The 25388-nt window shown below is 42.2% G+C and overlaps 1 protein-coding gene across 1 annotated transcript in view; it reads left to right on the forward strand.

Annotated features, from left to right (window-relative positions):
• DPP4 (dipeptidyl peptidase 4) overlaps window positions 1-25388 on the forward strand; it is an 84000-nt gene that overhangs the window by 39770 nt on the left and 18842 nt on the right. The window contains exons 10-20 of the mRNA XM_079782407.1: window positions 108-211; window positions 9936-10065; window positions 12262-12306; window positions 14608-14715; window positions 15001-15068; window positions 15995-16048; window positions 16411-16532; window positions 18641-18688; window positions 18929-19027; window positions 21505-21574; window positions 23621-23815. Of these exons, the coding sequence (XP_079638533.1) occupies window positions 108-211; window positions 9936-10065; window positions 12262-12306; window positions 14608-14715; window positions 15001-15068; window positions 15995-16048; window positions 16411-16532; window positions 18641-18688; window positions 18929-19027; window positions 21505-21574; window positions 23621-23815 (1043 nt within the window). The remainder of the gene's footprint in view (window positions 1-107; window positions 212-9935; window positions 10066-12261; window positions 12307-14607; window positions 14716-15000; window positions 15069-15994; window positions 16049-16410; window positions 16533-18640; window positions 18689-18928; window positions 19028-21504; window positions 21575-23620; window positions 23816-25388) is intronic.

Raw genomic sequence — 25388 nt, forward strand, 5'->3', positions numbered from 1 at the left:
TGATTGTTATAATTTTATGGCTGTAATGCAGGCATTTTTGTACAGTTTTAAACTTGTGCGATGATGTATTTTTTGTCAATACCAATCCTGTGCTTGCTTTTTCCTAGGCAGGAGCTGAGAATCCAACTGTAAAGCTCTTTGTTGTAAATACTGACAACCTCACCAGTCTCGTTCCTGTGCAAATCACTGCTCCTGCTTCTGTGTTAATAGGGTAAGACTCTTGACCCAAATGAGTGGGTAGTGGCATATCTCCCAAGGAGAAAATTTAAAAAATGAATAGCAGACTCCGTGGTATTCTCCCATGGTATCACCCAGGCTGGCAGTCATTCATTCTTTCGCTTAGCTACTCTTTGTTGACCATACTTGATGTCTCTCTGCTGGACAGAGATGTTGTTGCACAATGAATAGAGCAGTCAGAGTCCCTAGTGTCATGGAACCTATACTTAAGGTGGGAGAGGCGGACAAGAACCAGGGAAACAAATAAAGATATATATAAAATGTCAGGTGGTGACAAATGTTGTGAAGACAAGCAAAGCAGGGCAAAGTGACAGTGATGATGATGGTGAGGGGGAGGGGAGGAGTGTTAGGGAAAGCCTCTCTGATGAGATGACCTGTGGGCACTGATGTGAAGAAAGGGGTGGGGGTGGGTCTTGCCACATGGATAGCTAGTGGTACCGAATCCAGGCAGAGGAAGAGTAAGTGGAAGGACCCTGCAGAGAGAACATGCTTGGTGCATTAAAGGACCTTCCAAGAAGACAGGGTGCCCGGAGCACCCTGAGTGAAGAGGAGAATGCTGGGAGTAAGGCCAGATCACACAGGCTTTCCAAGTCCTCTTAAAAACTAGCAACTGTGGATTAAATTTAAGGAGCCTCATGATGCTGATGTGCCTGAGGATGTCAGTTGCTTAAATAATCCTTGGTGGTTTGAAATTCTGCTATTGAGCACCCTCTGCCCCTTGTTATTTTCTTGTAAAGATAAGCAATTTAGGGCTATCAAGTTTCTCCTTATTCATTTATTTTGGTTTTGTTGTTGCTTTTAAATAATAACTCATATTTTGAGCACTCACTATATGCCAAACACAGGGTACTGTCAAAAGTAACTCTCTTTCCAGCAACTGTTATCATATGCCTGTGTTACAGATAAGAAAAATGAGTCCTAGAGATTAAGAAAATGACCAGGTAGGATTTTGTATTCAAACTTGTCTTTCTGACTTGGAGAACAGCGCTTGTAAGCATTCTGCTAGGTGCCTCCTTCTGTGCGAATTCAGGTGGTGCCCTCAGGTTCCTGAAGTTGTCATCAGAGTAAAATGTAGTATCCGCTTTCTCAGGGTTGCATTTACCAAATCAGGCATGCTGTCGGCTTTACTCTGCAATTCCTAATTCATTAACTTGTTTAGACATATTTATATTAACCTATTTATTCTTTGGAGGGAGACCAGTTACTAGTAAATTTAAAAATAAATTTTTCCTGAGTTTGTCCAAGGGTATAAAAATTTTACCCAGTGGTTCTAAAACCTGGTGTTTGGTCCCATCCAGCCATTTCTTCAATCAACATTGATTGAGCACCCACTATTTACACACACAAAAGTCCTCAGAGTGAGTTTCTGCCCTTCTAAGACTTATGATCAGGTAGAGGATGTAAAACATTCCCACAAATCATGCCAAGAGCAAATGTGACAGAGGTATAAACAAAAGGCTGGAGGCATTCTGGAGGGAGTGGGGGAGAGGTGGGTTTTGTGACCCCAGCAATCAAACAATGTGCAGATTGAACAGGTAGGATTCCAGCGGGGCACACTGGGGAGGAAGAGCACTGAAGTGGGAGGAGCCCCATGGGGAAATGCGGGGCTGTCCAAGAGCAGCAGGGCCTGGTGTGACCACCTGGTCTACAACTAATAACTGTCTGAGGGGAGGATGAACCATGAGCACCTGCTCTGAAAAAAATATTAGATCTAACCCGGCCGGTGTGACTCAGTGGTTGAGCATCAAACTATGAACCAGGAGGTCAACAGTTTGATTCCCAGTCAGGGCATATGCCTTGGTTGCAGGCTCAATCCCCAGTAGGAGGCAGCCGATTAATGATTCTCTCTCATCATTGATGTTTCTATCTCTCTTTCCCTCTCCCTTCCTATCTGAAATCAATAATAAAAAAAAAGTATATGTATTAGATACAGAAGGAGCTTTAGACCTCACCACTGGTTGGAAAACTTTTTTTTGAAGACCCAGAAAACTGTTCAAGTGAGATAGCACCCAGAAGTACAGAGTCAGAAAATGGAAGCTGCACAGGTTGCAGGCCTGGTCCTCATCCCCTTTCCTAAACCCCCAAGTCTCAAGCAATTAGACAGAACCTGCAGGGGCTCCAGAACACCACTGTGAGACACAGGTGAAAGAACTGAAGTCCAGAGAGGTAAACTCATTTGGTCAAGGTCACACAGCAAGTTAGTGTGGAAACTAGTAATAAGACAGAGGCCAGCACCTGCCAGGCCAGAATAATTGAATTAAAATATATTGAGTGCTTCCTATGGGCTGAGATTGTGCTGGATGTCTGCTCATTTATTTTCCACATACTCCCTATGGTGTAATTTTCATGGCCATTTCACAGACGAAGAGATGGAGTCCTCCCCACTTGGAAATCAGTGGAGTGAATTTCTAAGCTCAGGAAACTTCAGTAGTTCTAAGGATTTATTTTTCACCCCATGTAGTTCTTTGTAGTTGTTCTTTGTAGTTCTTTACAGCACGCTCCTAATGAGGGCTGCCTCACTCCATGGAGATATTTGTGTGGAACATATTTTACCAAAGAATTGTATTTTGGAAATGCCACAGGATATATAAGATAGGAAAGTGCAAATCCAGCTCTGGTCTCTGTTAATACCAGTAAGGACCCAGCTTTACTAAAACCAGGCTTGAGATCATGTCTGTGGAAAACATTCTAACACATGGTCATGCTCCGTTTTCTGGCCTCACGCCGAGATCCGGCAAAGCCAAGTAAACCCAGGCAAGTTATGCCTCTTAGTAAACTGCCTAGCACCCTGTGCTGCATTGCCCGGTAAGTCCCAGGTCCAGAGTGGGACACCCTGCCAGGAGCAGCATGATTGTTTCCTCCTCCGCCCATGTGCCCATCACTAATTTTCCTGTTAGGCCATGACCTTTCACCACCGAGCTTCCAGCAGGTGAAAACCTACAGGAGATAAGGCCAGTTTGCAGTTTGTCAGGAATGGACTGTTCTGATAACAAGCAAGAAGGGCATCCAGGTCACTGCCAGCGGCCCAAGCCTGAATCTGAATCAGGGTGAGCCTCCCTACCGCCTCCCCTGATTTAGAACGCAAGTTAATTGGATTTGTTAAGCTGCGCTTTTGTATTGACTACTCATGCTGGGAATTTGAAAGCTCAAACTATTTAGAAGCTTTGCTCTAAATAAAGCAGTTAGGAGATTGATGATTTTACATTATATGTAAAATCATCAATCTCCTAACTGCTTTATTTAGAGCAAAGCTTCACATTGCTGAATTGAAGTAAGATGAGTTCTATAGGTAGGGGCCAATCTTTACTATAATATAACCAGTGCCTAGCAGGCTGCCTAAGACATAGCAAATACCCAGTTGGTATTTATAGAATAAATGGATAGAGTTAATGCATGCATGGGTGAACAGAAGGTATAGTTCACATGTGACTTTGTGAGTGCAAAATAGTTTATACAGCCGGCATCAAAGATGACCTTCAAAATGACCTGGCACAGCATTTCCAGTGTTCTGTCTCCTCCCAGTCATTTGAAAATTCTGTGGCCTGAAGCTGGAGGATCAGGGAGAATTCTACTGAGGTGACCCAACCCAACATCTGTTCAGTGGCTCAGGGGAACTATCACACCCAGTTCATGACCTACCCCACCCAGTTGTCTGCTCCTGAGGGACACCATAGATAGACTTGCTATGTCTCCTCTGAACAGTTGATGACCCTTGGTCTGTAAAGCAGGGACAAGACGGTCTGGGATTGTCACACAGGAGATGAATGAACTGGACTGAAGTGCCCTGGAAGCTGGTGATTCCTCCAAGAAAGGAGGCAGATTAGGAGCTCAGATCTGCTCCATCTCACCCCACCCATTCCTCTCCTCAGCGATCTGTCAGCGGCCCGGGGAGGGTTGGCATCTCTGTCAGAGCAGAGGGTGGCATGGAGCCCACGGCCAGCACTGGCAGGACGCCCGCTTCCTTGGGTGATTCGCTGAATTAATCACGGCACCGTCTGCACTTGCTCTTAGTAGCAGTTTTCTCTCCAATATTCTTTCCAGTTAGTAATGTGTACCTTATTTTAAGCATCTTTAATATACCAAAAGAAACATTTATACAAGTTAGGGGTATTAATGTCACTCAACAGACATTTACTAAATGCCTACTGTTTGCAAGGAAGCAGTCACTTTACCAAGGGATTCCCTGTAGTGTGACTTTCAAAAGCAAGTCTCTCCCAGTGCATTCAAATATGATTTGCTTTGTCAAATTCAGTTGTTCAGTTTACACACACTCTCTAGGAATAGGTAGATTTCCTAGAGAGGAATTTTATCCTGAAAAGAAGCAAGAAGGTGAAGCTAGCAATGTTTACCAGAGGGATGGGTAGAGGTTCTACAGAGGGAGCGACTGGAAGCAGAAAAGCTGAAGCCAACTGCTCAGTTTGAATTCTGGCTCCAACATTTTCCAGAGCATGACCTTGGGCAAGTTACTTAGCCTTTCTGCCCTGCCATTTCCATGTCTGCGAAACATGAACTCTAATATTCCTGCCACGTACAGTGGGCATGAGCTTTATGTCAAGAGAGCACTTAGAACAGTTCCTGGCACATAGTAGATTCCACATGGGTGTAACCTATTATTATGTCCAGAAATTACTCCATTGCTCCCTATTCCCATTGTACTAACCCTATTCCAGAAGTTAGAAGAGCTGGTTGAATCACTAGGTCAAATCTGGGGTAGGCAGTCACTGTCTCAAGGGGAGGTCAGGTTGCCTGCACAGTCCCTCTTCTATCTCTCCCCCAACCTAACAAAAGTCTACTCCACAGTTGCCTCTCTGATTTTTGCAGAATAAAGTCAGCATGGAGTGAAAAGTATAGCTGATAATCCTGCTTGTTTGGGGTTTTCTAGTTTTAAAAGGAGACGTCAACCTTTCGGTAAAAAGTACAATTGAACCATCGGTTCCCTTATATCTTTTTCATGACTCACTGACATCTGGTCCTGTCATGATCTCAGCTCTGGGCTGGGATATGCACTCTTATTCTGTCTCCTGCTAATTCCAAATCCTAAATAGAAACTATGATTGAAGAGAAATGTGTATACCTTAGAATTCAAAAATTACTGCCTGCTCTGCTGGTGAACTATCTCACCGGGCACTCCCAGGGTGCAGAGTACACCGTGGGCTATGGAGAGTGACAAAGGTAATGGAGGATACAGGCTCATGAACCTTTGATCTAGAAATGGGCAGAGAAGATGCCAGATGCATGTGAGTTTCCTGGCAGAATTCCCAAATTCCATTGCTCAGTGTTTTCAAATGGGGAAGAGTTTCTATGGCTGATTTTTGAACACGAAAGCATAATTTACGGCTGTTAGTAGATAAAGCATTCAGTACCAGGTGACCCACTAATCATGTAAGAGTTTCTTTCCCTGTTGTCTGTCCCTCCCCCGACCAGGCCACTGTAGAAAAAGGAAGGCTCTTCCTGGAGCCCAGGTTCCTAACAAATGTCCCATGGAACCCTTGGAAATGGTATACATGGGTGTGGGGATGTTTTTCTCCCCTAGAGAGAGGTACATAATTTTAATCACATGTACATAGAATTTTTTACCTAGAACAGTGAGAACTACTTGTATAGAGCATACCACTGGGCAAGTCCTTCCTCCCTGACCATTTTGTATGATCTGCAAGTTTGAATAGCTTTACATTTTTGAATAGTTGGGGGGGAAAATCAAATGAAGCATTATACTTCATGACATGTAAAAATTATATGAACTTCAAATGTCAGCATTTCTTTGGGACTATTGGGGGTGGCAAGAATGGCATTAGGTGCTAGACCTGTGGGTTCAGGCCAGACCTGGGTTCAGCAACCTCGGTACCTCTGTTCTGGCTAAGAAAGAATTCAGAGCCTAGACTCCAACTATAAGAGAACATTTACTTAGAAAATCACAAAGGTAGAAGAAGTAATTCATAGAAGAAATGGGCTGAGGAAACAAGTTATAGAGGCAAAGGAAAGGCCCTTGGAACTTAGAGGTGAGGAAGGTACGGTGACACGTTTTGGGGTCGGGGGGAAGGAGAGAAGAAGGGGAAGGCGCTGGTGTGTTCTGGGGAGGGAGAGCATACTGGGTCCTCCATCCGAAGAGTTTTAAGGGTAGAAATTTTAAGAGAGGTCCCAGGGTAAGATCTCAATAGAATATTCAGCAGCTTTCCAGGTCTAGGTGTCCTTTCAGAGTCAGAGCCAGGGCAGGGGGTCATTATCCAAAGCAGCTGGACCTGAAGTCAGCTGTGGGGTCCATTGTCTGGTTTTGCTGCTTTTCTGGGCCTGGAGCTGAAACACAACTGAGGCCTAGATGTTATCTCTAGGGAGGAAAGGTCAGGGGGTATAAACTGTATGACCAGTGATATGCTAGGGAAGGAAAGGTCACCCTGGGGGTGAGGTCCTACCCTACAATTGCCCTTTGCTAGGCACTCGGGGCTTTCTGCCCTGGTGACCTTCTCTACCTGGCTCATCGTCCTTGCTCTGCTCAAGCCTGTCTTACTGCCTACCCCAAAACCCAGCCACACTCATTTGTTTACTTACTGTCTCTGAAAGGCAGAGCTGAGTAGTTGTGACAGAGGAAATATTGCCCAGGAAGCTTAAAATTTTACTATCTGGTCCTTTCCTGAAAGTTTTCTGATCCCTGGCCTAAAAAGTTTATTTCAAAAAGTTTCATTTTCTATTTTGTGTTGCACTCTTCCATTCCCTTTGCAAGTATTTTTATTCCCTGTCAGATTTATTTGCATTTCCTTTTCCTCATGTAACACCTCTGCATTGGGCCCAATGAAGAATTAGACTAGATGGGGCACCCTTGCTCCTGGGTATTTGAAGAAACATTTGCACTCTCAGACCCTGCAGCCTGGCGTCTAGTGATAAGCACCATAAGACTGAGTGGTGTAGGAGGAGGAGTTTCCTAGAAACCATCATGGACAGGGGATGTTTGAGTAAATAAAGGAGTTAGAGCATGACAGGTGTTTCAGACTGAAGGACAGGCTGAACAAAGCCGGGCAGCTAGGAATACCAGCCATGCAGACGAGATCATGAATGGATAATGAATGTACTTTTTTTTTTTTTATCCTCACCTGAAGATATTTTTTCCATTGACTTTTTATAGAGAGGGTAAAGGAGGGAGAGGAGGGGGCGGGGAGAGAGAGAGAGAAACATTGACGTGAAAGAGACACATTGATGGGTTGCCTCCAGCACATAACCTGTCAGGGGCCAGGGACAAATCTGCAACCAAGGTACCTGCTCTTGGCCTGGAATGGAACCCAAGACCCTTCGGTCTGAGGGCCAACACTCTAACTGCCAAGCCAAACTGGCTAGGGCTAGGGCTGAATATACATTCTTTTTTTTTTTTTAAGATTTTTTTTTTAAAAAAATAGATTTCAAAGAGGAAGGGAGAGTGAGAGAGTGATAGAAACATCCATGATGAGAGAGAATCATTGATCAGCCACCTCCTGCATGCCTCCTACTGGGGATTGAGCTGGCCACCAGGCATAGGCCCTGAACAGGAATTGAACCTTGACCTCCTGGTCCATAGGTGGACACCCAACCACTAAACCATGCCAGCTGGGCTGAATATATATTCTTAATAAGAGAAAAGTTTGAAGTGGAGGGGAGTCCCTGCTTGTGGGAAGGTGTTACTTTGCTGCTGGGTGAAGGGGGTTGGTCTTCCTTCAGTGTCTGCCACCTATGTGGGGACAGACAAGAGGCCCTGGTACCCTGGCTGCATGAACACATTGTGTCCCCAGCTGTAAAAAAGGGTTAGTGAAGTGGTGAGGGATTTAAAGGGCTTAATCCAGCACCTGATCCACCCTAAGTGCTCAATAAATGTTTGTTATTTGATTTAGTATCTATAAAGGGAATGGCACGGGGAAGTGACCTGTGAATTCTGTGGAAGGAAAGCTATTTAGGCCACAAAGGACAGCATAGCATTTTTCCCCCTTTCTTCAGTGCTGCATTCCTCAGAATTTCAGTGAGTGCTTGGTTCATGCAGGTATTCTGCCAGGCCTTGGGGATATATCTTGCAAACAAGATGCTGTGGCCTGCCTCAGAGAGCTTCCAGTCCACTAAGTGCCAGAGGAGGGATGGGCAGAGCCTGTGAAGGAAAGAGCAAGGGAGAGTTTCAGAGCTTTTATGGAGGAGGAAATACAGCCCCTGGAACAGGCTGGAAGCAGGCTTTTGTCAGACAGTGGAAAAGAGCAACTTAAGAATGGTTATACAAAATCACAATGGGAGGTGGGGAGAGCAAATAAAATAAAATATCCTGAGCAAATAGTGTTAGGGAGGCTAGAAGAAAAGTAAATTATGAATTCCACGCATGACACTACAAATCAAAATGTAGTTCCAAAAACTTTTAAAGGTATGAGTGGGCAGAAAATGCACTGCTAGAGATATCTTGATTTGTATAAATTTACCTTAAAATGCCAAAGGGTTTCTTAATTTCTTCACATCGTTTGTGTTTTGATTCCTGAGAATTTTTTTTGGAATATAATTATTTTATTTTCAAAGTTTGTAGAGATATGAGTCAATCTTTTCCCCCTTTAAAAATGACATTGAGGAAAAGATCAGCTGTGGTTTCAACCAAATAAAAATTTTCTAGAGAAGCACATCAAATTACCAGAAAATACTCCAAACTCAGTCAGTGTCACTGGCCTCATGGTAACGTTCCCACAAGAGAGAAAAGTGATGGGAAAATGTCACCCTTGACTCCCTGGCACCACCAAAGGCCAAGCTGAGGACTTGAAATATCCTGCCGTGGTGTGGGTCACATATGCTAACTGCCATCTAATGTTAGCTGTTTTTCTTTTGTCAGATTTATTTTAATTTCTATTTAAAATTAAATTACACTTTGCCCTGGCCAGTGTGGCTCAGTTGGCTGAGCATAGTCCTATGCACAGAAATGACAGGTTTTGGGTTTTATCACAGCCAGGGTATGTGTGGGAGGCAATTAATTTATGTTTCATTTGATGTTTCTTTCTCCCTCTCCCTGCCTCTCTCTCTCTATAAAAAAAAAAATCAATAAGAACATTTTTTTAAATTACACTTTGAGCTTTAAGAAAAGGTATAATATTATGGTATTGACATAACCTGTAGAAAATTTTTAGAAAAAATAATTTGAGTCAAACAGAGGATACACTTGGAAGATCTCACCAGACTGAGAGAAATGCTTTGGAGATTGGCAGTTTGCAGCTTCTTTTATGCATTTGAATTAAGAGGGGAGGACGATGTGAAGTGTGTGTGTGTGTGTGTGTGTGTGTGTGTGTGTGTGTGGCGGGGGGGGGGGGCGGGGGGAGGGAGCCAGCAGGATTGTGATTGGATTACAGGATAGTTAACAAGACTATGTGCTCTCTTGAGGGTGGTTTTTCTCCTGAGGGGTCTAAAAGGTGTGTTACCTACATGCACTAAAATAATGCACAGGGCTTGCTTAAGGCAAAAAAATAGACCTTTTACTAAAGACATTATAGGCTTGAAGCATGACTACCCACCATAACCAGTTAGGAATTTGTGATCAGATCACCCTGGGCGGTTTCTTTCCATAGGACCTCTTTTTCATTCCCAATGGTATTAAATGCTTTCAACAGCCATTTAACATTGTTTTCCCATTAAGATTCATTGCATTGAGTAGAATGTCTAAATGTACCAAGATCTGGAAATAAGTATGCTCCCCTTTTTCCTTCCTTCCTTTCTTCCAGGGATCACTACTTATGTGACGTGACCTGGGCAACCAAAGAAAGGATTTCTTTGCAGTGGCTCCGGAGGATTCAGAACTATTCAGTAATAGATATTTGTGACTATGATGAGCCCAGATGGAATTGCTTAGTGGTAAGGTTGATGGGATGTTCTGCTTCTAGAGCTACATGTCATCAGCAAAGGGCTGTGTGAAAATGGGGAGGGAAGGAATGTTTGGGCATCAGGAAGGGAAGTTTGAGTTTCTGTTCTTTCCAACTCTTTGTCTGACCCTGAGGTAGTAAGTAGGGATTGACTAACTTTTTGATACTGTAATGTGATATCTGGTGGTGCTTCTAGTTCACCTTTGCTCACGAGTCATGCTGTTTTAGTTATGGATATTGTCACTTGGGAAGGGTGGTGATTGGAAACCCAGAAGATAGAATTTGATGTAAAATTCAAAAGTACCAAAGGACCAGGTTCTGCACGGTCAATGAAGTGTGTTTCAAACGAGAAAATACATGGGATGGGGAATGACGGGCTGAGTATATATATATATGAACAAAACAAATATCAAGAGGCTACACATCTATACCATACCATGACTATATTTAAGCAGTAAACAGTTTTAGAATTTAAACAGATAACTACCAGTCTGAGGGTGGCAACACTGAAGCAAATGAAAGTGTTGATCCAACCTTGAGGTGCCGGTTAGGGGAGACAGGGGGTGGGAGGGTGGGAGTTATCCATCCAGGAGACCACAAGGTGCAGCCAGGCTGGTGGATCAGAATTAAAGCCCCTTTGGGAGCCAGTCCCCTAGGGAGAGTAAAGCCTGGTAGAGGTTTGCTTGTATAAGTCAGGGGCACCTCTACAAACTGTTTTTCTGGTAATGGGCCCTACACACACGATCCCTTTCTGTTCCCATCCTGATTGAGCGAAGGACAGAGTCTCACCCAGAAACTTTAGGCACCCAGTATCTTGATTCATTCATTCATTTCTTTATGCAACAAACACTCTATATTTATTATTTTCCCAGCTCTGTGCTAAGCACTGGATATTTTTTAAAAAGAAAAAATAATAATTGGACAGTATGCTTTTCCCCCAAATGTTTATGTTCTAGTAAGGAATACCATTAATATTAGAAAAATCAATAGTAATAGTTACCATTTCTTGAACACTCACAGTAGCTATACACTGTAAGGTTAGGGAGCTGGTTAAGGTCACACAACAACCTGAATGTAAAGTGTAAAACCTATGTTTTTTGCTTCCTGCCAACTAAACCATACAGTATCAGAGTATTATGCCCTAGAAGGGCATAAGCAAGGCTCAAGGAATGTAGAGCAAAGGAATATGATCAACTTGACTGAGAGCAGACCCAGAGGGATGGGATATGAAGTGGGAGAGACCTGGATCCCTCTGGAATAAGTTGCCATATGCTGGGCAGATAAAGGCATAAAGGCCCTAAGAGCAGAGGCTGTGCAGTGTGAATAGGTTGGAGCATGCAAGGTTGGGGGGTACATAAGCCTAGGGTTGGGAGAGAAGGACAATGGAGAGAACTGAAGTTAGAGATCCAGAATAAGGCCCAGGTGCCATTCTGGGGACTTTGGACATATCTTAAAGACATGAGAGCTATTTTAAATAGGAAAGGATGATGGTGAGATAGAGCTATCTGTTGCCAAATGAGGTAGGCTGGGGTTGAAGAGGTGGAGAGCTCCCTGGAAGGAGAGAACAGCAGGGTCTCCAACCAAGAGATCAGGGCAATGTACCAAGGAAAACCTGAGGCCATAAACTAGAGCAGTAGCGGTGGACAAGGACAAGTGAAGTCAAAGAACTAGATGGCAGGGCCTGAGGGAGTCACTGTCACCTCAGAAGAGTAGGAATCTAGAGTGATTCCCACATCTATGGCTTGGGTGAATCAGCCACTAACTAGGACAAGCATGTCAAACTCGAGTCTCGCGGGCCGCATGCCCCTTTTATTTGACCCGTGTTAGCCTTTGAGTTTGACATGCTTGAACTAGGAGAAGAATGAAGGAGTAAGAACAAGCTGGTCGGGATGGAGGAAAGATAATGAGGATATCCCCAGTTCTGTGCATGTTGAATTGAAATGCCAGTAGAGCTTCAGGACAGCAGGTAGGTTTGGACCCAGGACAGAGCTCTAGGTAAGAGAGGTAAGTTACATAATTATATAATATATAAGAAATACTAACACAAATACAAATATATGAATGGAGAATGTTTTAATTATTTTATTATAAATGCAATTTTATTTATATTACCACAAATTAGGACTAAAGAATTGAATTCCTATCTCACTTATTTTTAAAACTCTGTCTTTGTCTTTTTCCCTCCTAGTCACGGCAACATATTGAAACGAGTACTACTGGCTGGGTTGGAAGAGTAAGTGTTTAAGAGTTATGGGTTTTTCTGTTGTATGGCTCAGATACTCAGAGCTATTTCATATGCAGATATACCAAACAAGGGCCCTAGATTACTTGCTAATAATAAAGATATGTGTTTACCAAATATTTACATGCTCCCTGCAGAGACATCTTTTTATAGAAAAGGATAACATACTCTATTCAGTTGAAAAAAGTAAGGGGCCAAATGGAAAATCAATGAAGAGCATACGCTTGATCTTAGCCAAAAGGCAGGGAAGCAATAATGATGAGCAGACAAAACAAGACACATACTCTAGGCCCGTGGTCGGCAAACTGCGGCTCTCGAGCCACATGCGGCTCTTTGGCCCCTTGAGTGTGGCTCTTCCACAAAATACCACGGCCTGGGTGAGTCTATTTTGAAGAAGTGGCATTAGAAGAAGTTTAAGTTTAAAAAAATTGGCTCTCAAAAGAAATTTCAATCGTTGTACTGTTGATATTTGGCTCTGTTGACTAATGAGTTTGCCGACCACTGGTCTAGGCAAATGGTGGCTCCCGGTGTGTTAAAAGCAATCACTGCTGAAAGGCAGCTAAGATGCTGAATGTGCTCATTGACCGCATGTTTCAGAGGCAGAAAACATGGTTTGCATCCAGGGCCTGCACGAGTGTGGAAGGAGATGTGACCATTGTACATCCGGCAGAAATTCAGTGGCATGCACGTCACACCCCCATGCAGCTCTCTCTGGAGCACATCATACTCGTGTGGACTGACGTTTGGATAGGCCCCAGATGCAGAGCTTTCCCCAAGAAAGCACAGTGACCCTCAGAGACTTCTCAGGCTTCTAACTCCCATCGCGATTCGTAGGCCTTGGGCAGAATCACCAACCACGTTGCTGTAAGCCATGGAATGAAGCAAGCGGATGAAGGAACTCCAGCCCTCGTGGCACCTCATGTGAAAGATGGAGACTGAATCTCACCTAGTTTTGATGACCGTTTCTGTTAAGCCCTCTTTAAGAGAGAAACAAAGTGACACAAAGCGTGCCAAGCTTTCACGTCTCGTTGGGTCTGGATGTGAGGCCCCCCGGTTCAGGAGCACGGCCCCTTCCAGCTGGGCTGGGAGCTCTGATAGCATTCACACGTCCCTTCTCTTCAGGCATTGATTGGGCAGAGGAGAGAGGTTTGCCAACATGAAAAGTGGTTTCCTCCATGGCAAGAGACATGCTACACTTCCTCACGACTCTCTGGAAAAAAATATGTTTTTTCCTCTCTGTATTTAACCAGACAGATGCCACTTTTCACACATTTCTTCTAGGCACAACTCCATCCAGGGGAAACAGGGAAATGTATTAAAAAGATAAGGCTGTGAACACAGGTCTAGAGAGGGGAATGTGTTTCAGAGCTCTGTAATGAGAACAGTGTACTGCACGCCTCAGCTTGCTCCATAAACGAATTCGCTTTGAATCACTAAAGAGAACCTGGGAGCATTTTTCTTCATTCCCAAAATGGGAGCTGATGAGAAAGGAAACATCAAGGGTGCAGTGAACCAACAATTTTAAAAGGCCATCTCCTACCTGCTCTCAAATGTAGTTAGGAAATTGAAGTTGTGAAGCGACATACTCCTTTCAGGCTGGGGTAGATACTCTTCTGCTTAAACAACATTATGTTCTGCGAACTATCTTTATTGAACTGTAAAAAAAATGGAAATTTTGTTCTATATTTCCATACAACTACTTTTTTGTAAACTGTTGATTGTATTCAGCAAAATGAAGAAGCTTATAATAAAATGATAATTATATGGATGTTTCTGTACTGAAATATACGACACATTTCTTATGCTATCTAGTACAGAAATAGTTAAAGACTTTCTAAGTCTGACTTTCCAAAGGAAATCTGTGTAAAAGGCAGTCATAAATAATATTAGTCTGTTTCAAGAAAACACATTTGTGACACTGAGGAAGTTTACTTCTTGAAACCGAAAGGCTAATGCTAATTTTTGCACACCTATAGCCAGAAGTCAGCGTTATCCTCCAAAGAGAGATGTCCAAGAATAACAGTAACCACTTGCTATGCATTGAGCATCCTATGTAAGCTTCCTTATGCGCATTCACTCATTTCCTCCTCACAAAAGAATTCTCTAGGACTTAGATCTTTTTGTCTGAATTTTCTAGAAGGAGAATTTTCTTTCAAGACAAAATTGGTTTCATTTGGCAAGTAAATGAAGCCTGGGTTTCAAGCATAGGTGTTGTCATTTCTAAAACTAAAGCTGGGACTGAGATGAGATGAATGTGCTTTAACATGCTTTTTGTTTTCTATTATTTTCTAGTTTAAGCCTGCAGAACCTCATTTTACCGCTGATGGGAATAGCTTCTACAAGATCATGAGCAATAGTGAGGGCTACAAACACATTTGCCTTTCCCAAATAGATAATGAAGTAAGTATTCTTCCACAATTCATTTCAGGTTGATCTTTTTTTTTTTTTTTTTTTGAAACTGACTTGAAGTGGAAGGCATTTGGTAAAAATCGATGAATGTGTACAAATAATCAGACTAACTCCAATTTCTCGGTGGCATCCGAAGTAAGGTGGATGGGGTGGGAGACCCAAGAAAAAGACCTGAGATTATCTGAATTCCTGATAGAAAGATTTAATTCTTCCCTTAACCTTGATTAGAGAGAGTCTAATCAACCTCTTTTTTTTTTTTTTTTTAATTCCCATCAGAAGTGCACATTTATTACAAAAGGAGCCTGGGAAGTCATCAAGATAGAAGCCCTTACCAACGATTACCTGTGAGTATTCTAGGAGGTAAACATACTCGTCGTAATCACACCCTCTTTGCCCAGAAATAGGGAAAAAAATCTCGTACAAATAGAGTAGTCTGTTTGGAATGAGTTCAGATTTTTTTTTTTCTTTTTAACATACGGAAGCCTTAATGATTTTCACATATGCTTAGCAGATTTGATGCTCTGCCACCAAGCAGCTCTACCTCTTGCTCTTACCTGCTTTACATTAGAAGAGCTGTAGCCTCTTTTTCTTAACCATCTTGGAACACTGAACTAGTACTCAGGGGCGTTTCATTAAATTTCAACTGGCACTGACTTTTTGGTAGGCTTGGAGCGGCTATTTTATCTGCCCATGTCTCAGCCTTACTCTGGAAAATGGAAAGCTTTGCAGAGGTTGTCAGCTACCACGCATTGGTGGGAAAGGGAGTGTTCATTTTCATGAGAATCTCGGGCACATTTGTAATTCTTTTTTGGCCTCCCCACGGAAGAAGGTGGCCACTGCCCAAAGCAGTTTTCGAGGGTTCTCTTCAGAAGTGGCTCTGCGGCTCTCAGGAAGATGGGGCTGCTGCCATCTCGGAGTGGGTTATAAATCAGAAAACATGGGAAACACTATGGATAAATGGGGTCTCACCTTCAGGTTCATTGTCCAGCTACATTTTTCTTACAAAATACTTCCTTTGAGATTTTCCTTGCCACTTTAGTTAGGGGAGCAATCCTTGCATTCAGATATTTTAGTCCGTTAAATATAAAGAATCTCCTGTTTAGAGATGACGGCGAAAAAATGGCTGCTGGGGGCCAGGGGCAGGGAAAAATTGTAAAAGAAGGGCAAGTACTAATGTATGAGCACTAATGCTTGGTGTTGAGTTAAATGCAGTGTACTTGACTTTTCTTAAAAACATAATTAATAAACACTTCATTTATTTCCTTCCCAGATACTACATCAGTAATGAATATAAAGGAATGCCAGGAGGAAGAAATCTTTATAAGTAAGAATTCTATCAAATTGACCTGAGTCTTTTAAGCTGGTGAACACTCTTGATTCTTTTTTTGGGGGGGAGGGAGAGGCTTATCCTAATTAATATACTAAACTGAAGTTATTCGCAAATGCTTTTATTTCTTTATAAATCAATCTGCATGTCAACAAAAGAGAATGACTTTATTAGATGTCTTGTGATATTTCCAAACACGGGGAGGTTTGAGGTTATTATGAATCAATGCATCGTTTTGGTTTTTAAAAGTTTCCGAGGATTGCTTTGGCATTCTGATTTCTTGGAATAGGGCATTATTCAGTTCTTTTCTTTCATTTATCCTTTAATCAAACACTTAACTTCCGCCATTGGTTTTACAGAATCCAACTTAATAACTACGAAAACGTGACATGTCTGAGTTGTGAGCTGGATCCAGAAAGGTGTCAGTACTATTCGGCATCATTTAGTAAAGGGGCGAAGTACTATCAGCTGAGATGTTCAGGTAAGTGTGACCTGGCCGCTGGGAGGTAGATTAGCAGCAGTGGGTACCCACAATGTCCATCTGAAGTAGCTCCATCCCTCCGCTTGTGAGCTGCCCCCCCACTCACCCCTCCCTAGCTGATGGCCCTCCTCTCTCTGGACAACCTTCTTACTACCTCCTGGCTCAGCATCTCCATCCCTGAAGTCTCTCTTTCTGTGTCCAGTTTAGGAAACATTCTTTCTGCCCTGCTCAGTTCTCTCTTTTTGAATCTGAGGAGTTCTTGAAGTCATATAAGTCCTCTTCACTCACATCTAAGTGGTGAGTTAATCACCTTTCCTTCCCCTTCTAACCAAGAGGCTTGTTTTATACTGAAAACAGTCACACGCCAGAGCTCTTGTATAACAGAGCATTTCATCCTTATATATACACACTAGAGGCCCGGTACACAAGATTTGTGCACTGGAGTGGGGGGCGGTGGGTTCCTCAGCCCGGCCTGCACCCTCTTGCAGTCTGGGACCCCTGGGGGATATCCACCTGCTGACTTAGGCCCAATCCAGCTGGCAGTCAGACATCCCTCTCGCAGTCCCGGGGCTCTCTCAGTCCAGGACCCCTCGCTCCTTACCACCTGCCTGCAGCAGAGGTGGGAGAGGCTCCCGCCACTGCGGCTGCAGGAGCCCAGCTTCTGGCTGAGCAGCGCTCCCACTGTGGGAGCACACTGACCACCAGGGGACAGCTCCTGTGTTGAGCATCTGCCCCCTGCTGGTCAGTATGCATCATAGAGACTGGTCGTTTTGCCGTTCGGTCTATTTGCATATTAGGGTTTTATTATATAGGATACTGGGAATGGTTTATTATTTTTTGCACTTGCCCTTTTAAAAGAGAACATGTATGTGGATGGTGCCCATTACCCCACTTGCTCGCTGCTCTATCTTCTATTGCTATTGTTATTATTATTTTCTTTATTATAAATGAAGAAACCTGGACAAGGAGAGGCAATGTGACTTCCACAGATCACGCAGCTAATAAAGGCGCAAAGGATTCAAACACAGGCTCCTGCCTCCCGCTCCCTCCCTTTAACACTGTGCTAAATTACATCTCAAAATGACAGAATCTGGATATTCTGAAAACTGTTCCTAACCAAAATAGGTCTTCAAACCAGTTATCCGAATCTTTCTCTACTAGCTTAGTTTCTTTATTATCATAGTTTTCTTTATGGCTCTTTACTATGGCTGTTTTCAGTTGCCATTTCTTGGGGGTGTGTTTTATATTACGCACTGTGCTAAAAGTTTTAGATTCGTGATCAAGTTTGATCCTTAAGAAAACTCTATAATGTAGATAATATCATCCTCATTTTATATGAGGAAATTGAAGCATCGATATGTTGTCCTAAGTCACACCGCAGGTAAGCCAAGATTCAAACCCAGGTCTGTATAATGCCTTCACTGTGGTCCTGATCAAGGTAAAAATTAATATTATCCAAATGCAGAAAATTAAATAGCTTACAAAAATAGCTTTTCTATACATTACCTTCCACTCTGCAACTCTCACAGTTGGGATAAATAGTGAAGATATGGGAGGGTGAGAAAAACACTTTTGCATGCCAGGAAGGAACTGCTTATCCAAGTCAGGCACTGTGCAGATGTGCCGCGAGGCTCAGGACTCCTATGGGGGCAGCGGGAGGGAAATCCGCCCTCCCCTAGGAGGACCTGAGGGCTTGTGTGGTCTTCCAGGATTGTGGATTTAGAGCAGGGAAGCCTAGCAGCTCTCCTGGGGGCCAATGGCTTAGTGCACAAATGAGGAAATTGGGCACATAAATGATAACGTGCCCAAGGCACCAACAGGGCCAGAGGTTCATTTCCTGCTTCTTTCCCCTGAGCCCTGTGCCTTTCTGGTAATATTTCTCACGCTCACGATCAAGTTGCATTTATTTTAAGGAAGGATGAACAGCTAACACTTATTAAGCCCCTTATCCACTATGATATTTATTTTATCAAAGTTAAATGGTATCAAAATTCTATCAAAGTTAAATGGTAATAAATGCCATTTTTGAAAAATATGATGTATTTAGAAAAAAAAGAATACAATGCTAAAATGTATTAAGATATATTTTTCCCTGATTATGTTAACAGGCCCTCAACTCCCCCGCTATACTCTGCATAGCAGCAGCAATGATAAAGGTATTCTCTTTTATTTCATCATTCTTTTGCTTTTTAGAAAAGTGTATGAAAATAAGACTTGGGTACTTAGTGTAGTGGGATTTTCTTTGGCTTTAGAGTGTCTTAACAGTTACACTGAACACAAGGTTTATAACCTGATGCATGCATAGTCCCATCAGTGAATTGTCCACTTGTGCTTTATTGCTTTGCACGATGCAAATGCTTCACATTGTAATGAATTTCCGGTATCTATTTGTTTAGAACTGAGACTCCTGGAAAACAATACAGCTTTGTATGAAACACTGAAGAACATCAAGATGCCAAGAAAAACACTGGGCTTCATTCCTTTGCATGGGATGAGTAAGTTAAGTAAAAATACAAATAAATACAATAACTTGATCAGAAAATATGCATTTCAGAGTGTATATAAATGGAATTGAAGGTTATCTCCCCATGAAATGTTGTCACAAGAACTACTAGTTTTACGTTCTTTTGTCTTAAGATACAGCATCATTCATCTCAGTAGTAACTCTTTTCTCCTAATAAGTCTTAATTGTGTGTTTAACTTAATGATACCCTAATGTACTTCCCCTTAACCCAAAGAGACAAAAAATATCTAAACTGGTTCTATAAAAAAATTAAGGTTGGCTATAAAATGTTGAAACATCTGTCTCAGGAGAGAAATTCTGAATTTTTCCTAACCCTCTAGCCTCAAGAAAAAGTTAGCCTAGTCCTTGGCCTGGTTGCTTGATCATGGATTATGTTCAGGGGCCACTAAGAACAACAAGTAGGAAATCTTGTAATTTGTTCATTTTTGTTTGCTTGCTTGTTTTTTCAAAGGGCTGACAATTCATAAGGGAGGGAGAAATCCATCAGGATTTATTTTAGATTTTTTTAACTTCATTTTATTATTGTTGACAGTATTCGATTTATTTTTTTAATATAGGACAGTAATAGAAAAGACTCACTTCATCTAATTTTAAATGGCAGGAAGAACCCTGGAAAGTGTAGGGCACCTCTGAAGAACAGCCTAGAGCAGTGCTCTTCAGACTGAATGTGCAAATGAGTCACCTTGAACCCTGATAATATGCACATTCCCGTTAGGGTGGGCCCAGGATTCGGAGTTGCTAATAAGTGTCCAAGCATTGCCAGAGCTGCCCCCCCTGTACCAGGCTTAACTGGCAAGGGCTTAGGGTTTGGGAGAACTAGCTGGACTTCCAGGTGCAGAAGGCACTGAATACCGAAATGTGAAGTTCTATTTCAGTTGGTAAACGGCGGGGAGCTCCAGAAGGTTTTCGGGTCAGGGAAACCACAGGACTGGATGGATAACCTGATAGAGAGTGAAGGATGGTGTTGCCAGAGCGGGAGGCTCCAGTTGGGGTGTGATTATACCTTTCAAGCTCCAGGAAAGAAAGGCCTAGGCAGAGTCTGGGAGGAGGGAGCAAACGGAGGTAGGACTCGGATTAGAAGGAACCCCCACTCCCCAAAGAATAGACTGCACATCTTCAAAAGGTGGAACTAAAACACTTCCAATCAACCAGTGCTAATTCAAACAAAAGAGAGATCCAATGGTGGGTTTGGCACATTCATTAAAAACAATTATGATCGAGAGATCAACCGAAGGACTTGTATGCATGCATATAAGCACAACCAGCAGACACAAGACACTGGGGGCAGGGTGACGAGGACAAGTCCGGGGGGGGGGGGTAGTGGAGGCACGGGGAGGGGGGAAGGGGGGGAGTGGAGGACAGTGGGGGGAAAAAGAGACTTATGTACTACTATTTAAAAAAAAGAAAAAAGAAAATAAAAGGAGACTATTGAATTATAAAACAACAACATTATGATCAACTAACTCATGGGTCAAAATGTAATAAACACTGAAATGTTCGCTCTTATAAGCACATTTAACCACAAGGCATAAAATAATCAGCAAAATACAAATGGAAGAGAAGTCTAAATAATGAGTTGACTCCTAAATCTTTCTTTTTTCATCAATTAAAATAATTGTCACAAAAAACAAAAAGAGAAATCTAAGAAAGAAGCAGCTCCAGACAGGGAAATTTTCCCCTACAGGTTAGTCCAATCTACTGAAGCTGAAGGCAATCTCGCTAAAATATGGAACAACTCATTTTTTTCTCTTTTTGATTTATTAGTCTAGCTCATCAACCTGAATTTGGGAGCAAAGGAAACCAATTTATTATTTAGGGACAATTTTTATTGAACTGATGTTAAATCAAGCACGGAGAATTAAACAGATCTGGGAGAGATCATACAGAAAGCACATAACCGTCGGCTCTCTGTAAACCTGATCTCATGCTGTGAAGCATACAGCTGAGAATGGGAACTGGCTTCGCGGCCTGGGATGGCAATAAGAATTACACAAATGTTATTAGATCAGAACTTTACAATAGAATTGGGGCCAACTAAAAACCCTAACCTTCTTCAAGGAAATTTAAGAAGAGGAAAACATTTTGCAGGCAAACTTAGAACATAAGTCATAAACAAACTAGATAAGTAGATCAAATGCCAAAGAACAGAACCATAAAAACAAAGCACTGGCAATTCTAAAATGCACTTTTATCTTACAAGGCGCTGATGTATTTAATAGATACATTAGAAATAATTTTATTGTTTTAATCTGAACTAGTATTTTAACCTGAAAGAGAATGATTTTATTTCTTAAAAACATGCTGAATGCAAGTAGTTCACTTTTTTTTCCTATTCTAACTTAACACATTGTTAAACTCTAGATATGACTTATTACTAACAGATAAGGAACCAAAATCATGTGCTAATCATTGTTCTTAATTCACTAATTAATCTTTCTGTTTGTTTAGAATTTTGGTATCAGATGATCTTGCCTCCTCATTTTGATAAATCCAAGAAATATCCTCTACTAATAGACGTGTAAGTATGTATTCAAGAGGAGGAAACTAAAAATTCAGAAGTTAACCATTATACTTTTTTTTTTGCTCAGTGTAGCTTACTGAAAAAAAATAAAGCAAAACACATCCTTTCTCTCTTCCTGGATCACTGTGCAGCAATTTTATTATTTCCTCCTATTTTGCAATCACAAACCCAAGCATGTACTTTCTACCTTCTTTCTAATGGAGAAGGGAGACACTCTTCTTTCATCATAATAGCATATGAAGTTTGTTTTTATTTGTTTCCCTGAACTCCAAGAGAATTCCAAAGGAATTCTCAAGTCCCCATTTTTATCTTTTCATTGTGGACATTTTATTTTATTTATTTTATTTTTTTTTTAAATATATATTTTATTGAATTTTCACAGAGAGGAAGAGAGAGGGATAGAGAGTTAGAAACATCGATGATAGAGAAACATCGATCAGCTGCCTCTTGCACACCCCCTACTGGGGATGTGCCCGCAACCAAGGTACATGCCCTTGACCGGAATCGAACCTGGGACCTTTCAATCCGCAGGCTGACGCTCTATCCACTGAGCCAAACCGGTTTCGGCCATTGTGGACATTTTAATGAGAAAGATGGTATTAACAGCTTTTACAGTTTCCTTACCCGAAAACTTGGCCACAACATTTCCCATGATTGTCTTTGTTTTAATAGGACATCAGGTTTTTCTTTAGTTCCTGAAATATCACTGCCTGGTATTTTCCATTCCTCTTTTTGGTGAAGAGAACATATGTGATATAAGTAAGTAGTCATTATAATCCAAACTTCTTCAAATCTTAAAGAAAGTTCTGAAATCACAAGTCTTTGAGCAGTAGCTGTGAACTCATGTGAATTTTAAATATGGCAGCTTTGTCAAATACCTTTGATAATTATTAGGAATACATTTAACTGAAATCTTTCTAAAATTGCTCTGACTTTACCCGTAATGCCACCACAATGCCAGTCTTCCTGTTCTAGCTTGACTCATTTCCTTTATTCAAAACAAAACAAAACAACAAATGGGTTGGGTGCCTTATGTGTGCCAGGTACTTGCCTTATTTTGTTCACTCAGCAAACCCATGTGGTGAGTTCTGTTGGGCCCATTATGCAGAAGAGAAAACTGAAGCTCAAGCTCAGGAACACCACATTTCTGTGGTTACCAGCAAAAGAAGGAAGGGTACACATCTTAGCATCAGATACAGCCCTGTTCCATTGTATTTACAGTTCTGTGTAAACAAAACATAAAAGCTGAAGGAAAGAGGTATTTTAAATTTCCAGATGTTTACATTAAAAGCAATGAGGAAGTGATGGGGAGCCTCTTTTGATTAACAAGGGGAAATGAGAGGGCTTGGAGAGATTTTTCCCATACAGCTGTGTGTTGGGTAAGCTGTAGCTTATAAAGATCGAAGATTCAAGGGAGTTAAACTTTTTAATAAATAGAACGCCAAACAACCTACCCGATTTCAGATAGTCTGCTTATCCTTTGAAGTTATAAAGAATCGTGTTCATTCATAATTTGGTCCATTACACGTGATTTTGGGAGCTTTAGTGTGCAACCTGGTGCTGAGTAATGGAGGAAATGCGATGCATATCATGTAGAAGTCCAAGTCCCTAAGGAAGTCCCAACCTAGGAAAGACACTTGGAGTCTAGGAAAGAAATCTTTGTAAGCTGAGATGGAAAGGTATTTTCAAAGCTGCATTTATTGTCATCCTTGTTATTTTTTCATAACATAATTCCCCAGAGAAATTTATTTCTTTGATTTCCAAGTTATATATGACTCAGAAAATGTTGGCCAATGAAGTCTGTTTGATAACAATCTTCAAAGATGAAATTAATGGGGACATCTTTGAAGGGAACACACAGCCATTATAGCCATCTTGCCAAGTGTTAGAAGACCTATTGTGAACACCTTGGTGGCTGGCACGATTTCAGGCTCACGATCAGGAAAGATGCACACTTCCTGTCCACAAGGAATAGAAATGCAAGCACTCCTCAATCGGTTCAGGAAAACCACACAGGCTAAAAATTTATTTTCCCCCTCACAGGTATGCAGGCCCCTGTAGTCAAAAAGCAGATGCCACCTTCACACTCAATTGGGCTACTTACCTTGCAAGCACAGAAAATATTATAGTAGCTAGCTTTGATGGCAGAGGAAGTGGTTACCAAGGAGATAAGATCATGCATGCAATCAACAGAAGATTGGGAACATTTGAAGTTGAAGATCAAATTGAAGCAGCCAGGTGAGTGACTAGGAGATAAATTCAAAGGTCTGATTCTCCCTCATCCAATTTATATTTTAAATCCCTAAAGTGTGAAGAATATAAAGTGTCCTGGCACAAACTTGTAGTCTTTCATCCTTAGGGTGGATTTTTTTGTGAAAATAATCATATTTAGACCCCCCCCCCCAAAAAAAATGTATGCCAATATGTTACCGGTGAGGCAACAAGATGTAGGATCTCGTCTTCTTAAAGGAAAGATTTCAATCAAGAGACAAAGTGCAGCAAAGCAAGCAAGAACTTATTGGCCTCAGCAAAAATATACTTAGGACAGTGAAACAAGGAAGGGCATAGGAGAAGTAACAGGAGCGCCTAGGCCGGGCTGCTGTGGCTCACTGAGAAGTCAGAGAACAGGGGGCCTTGGAGACAGGTTCAGGGGGTTAGCCCAGGGAGAGCTGCCGCTGCCCATTGCTCCTCTGGTTGCAAGTCTCCTGGGGTCGCTTAGAGGGAAGAAGGGGGGAGGGAATGGTGTGGGCCTGCACCCTGGGGGAGAACATGGGCTGGCTCCTTCAGCCTGAGCATGTTTATATCTCTCTTGCAGGTGGAAATCTTAGGGGAGGTCCCAGGGGAGGGCTCAATAGAATAATCACCAGCTTTCCAGGTGTGTTCTTTCAGTGTCATGGTCTCCACTGCTTGGTAGGTGCCAGGGCAGGGCGTCATTACTCCATGCCGCTGGTCCTGAAGCAGCCATAGGGTCACTTGTCTGATTTTGCTGCTTTTCTGGGCCTGGAACTGAATTACAGCTGAGGCTTAGATGTTATCTTTAGGGAGGAAAACCCCATGACCAGTGATATGAAAAATCAGGGGGTCCAAACCGCATGACCAGCGATATGGTAGGGGAGGAAAGGTTACCCGGGGAGTTAGGTTCTTTTCCCAGTTTTGCCCCTTGCTAGGCATCCAGGGCTTCCTGCCCATCGTCTTTGCTCTGCTCATGTCTGTCTAACTGCCTATAACAGTTATAGATTTATATAAAGTTTAAAAAAGATATTTCCTAAATCCCTGGCTGTGATTCTAAAAAGGAAATTGACATGTGTGCTACCCCCTTTGAGGAACAGAAACTCAAAATGCATCAAACACGTGGACAAATTGAAGGATAAATGTGCACTTGGGTAAACATCTAGTGAAGCAAGCAAACCATCCCTTCAGGCAGGGATAAGTAGAGGAGTTCCGTGTTCATTTAAACCGGAAGAGGGTGAAGGCTATGGAGTCCAAGGAGTGGCTCCTACAGCCAGCTGGATAAGGATTACTCCTCATCTAATTTTGGGAAAATTGTGGAGCACAACCCTCATTATTCACAATTATAAGGGCTTTGTAAAGTATGCGTCCCATTTCATTCTTGTGCTCTCCAGTTGTGGGACTGTATAGATAGACTTGATCTGACTTAACAGAGATCTTAATTATAAACGTTGGTTACTCCTTAATGTGCATGCAACTCGGGAAATGTTTCACCTGCATCGTCATTGAAGCTCCACAGCAAACCTGGGAGGTGGGTGTTGGTATTCCATGTTTCGGGTGAATGAATGGAGGGTCCTAAATT

Source organism: Cnephaeus nilssonii (genome assembly GCF_951640355.1).
Source record: "Cnephaeus nilssonii genome assembly, chromosome: 10".
Lineage (NCBI taxonomy): Eukaryota > Metazoa > Chordata > Mammalia > Chiroptera > Vespertilionidae > Cnephaeus > Cnephaeus nilssonii.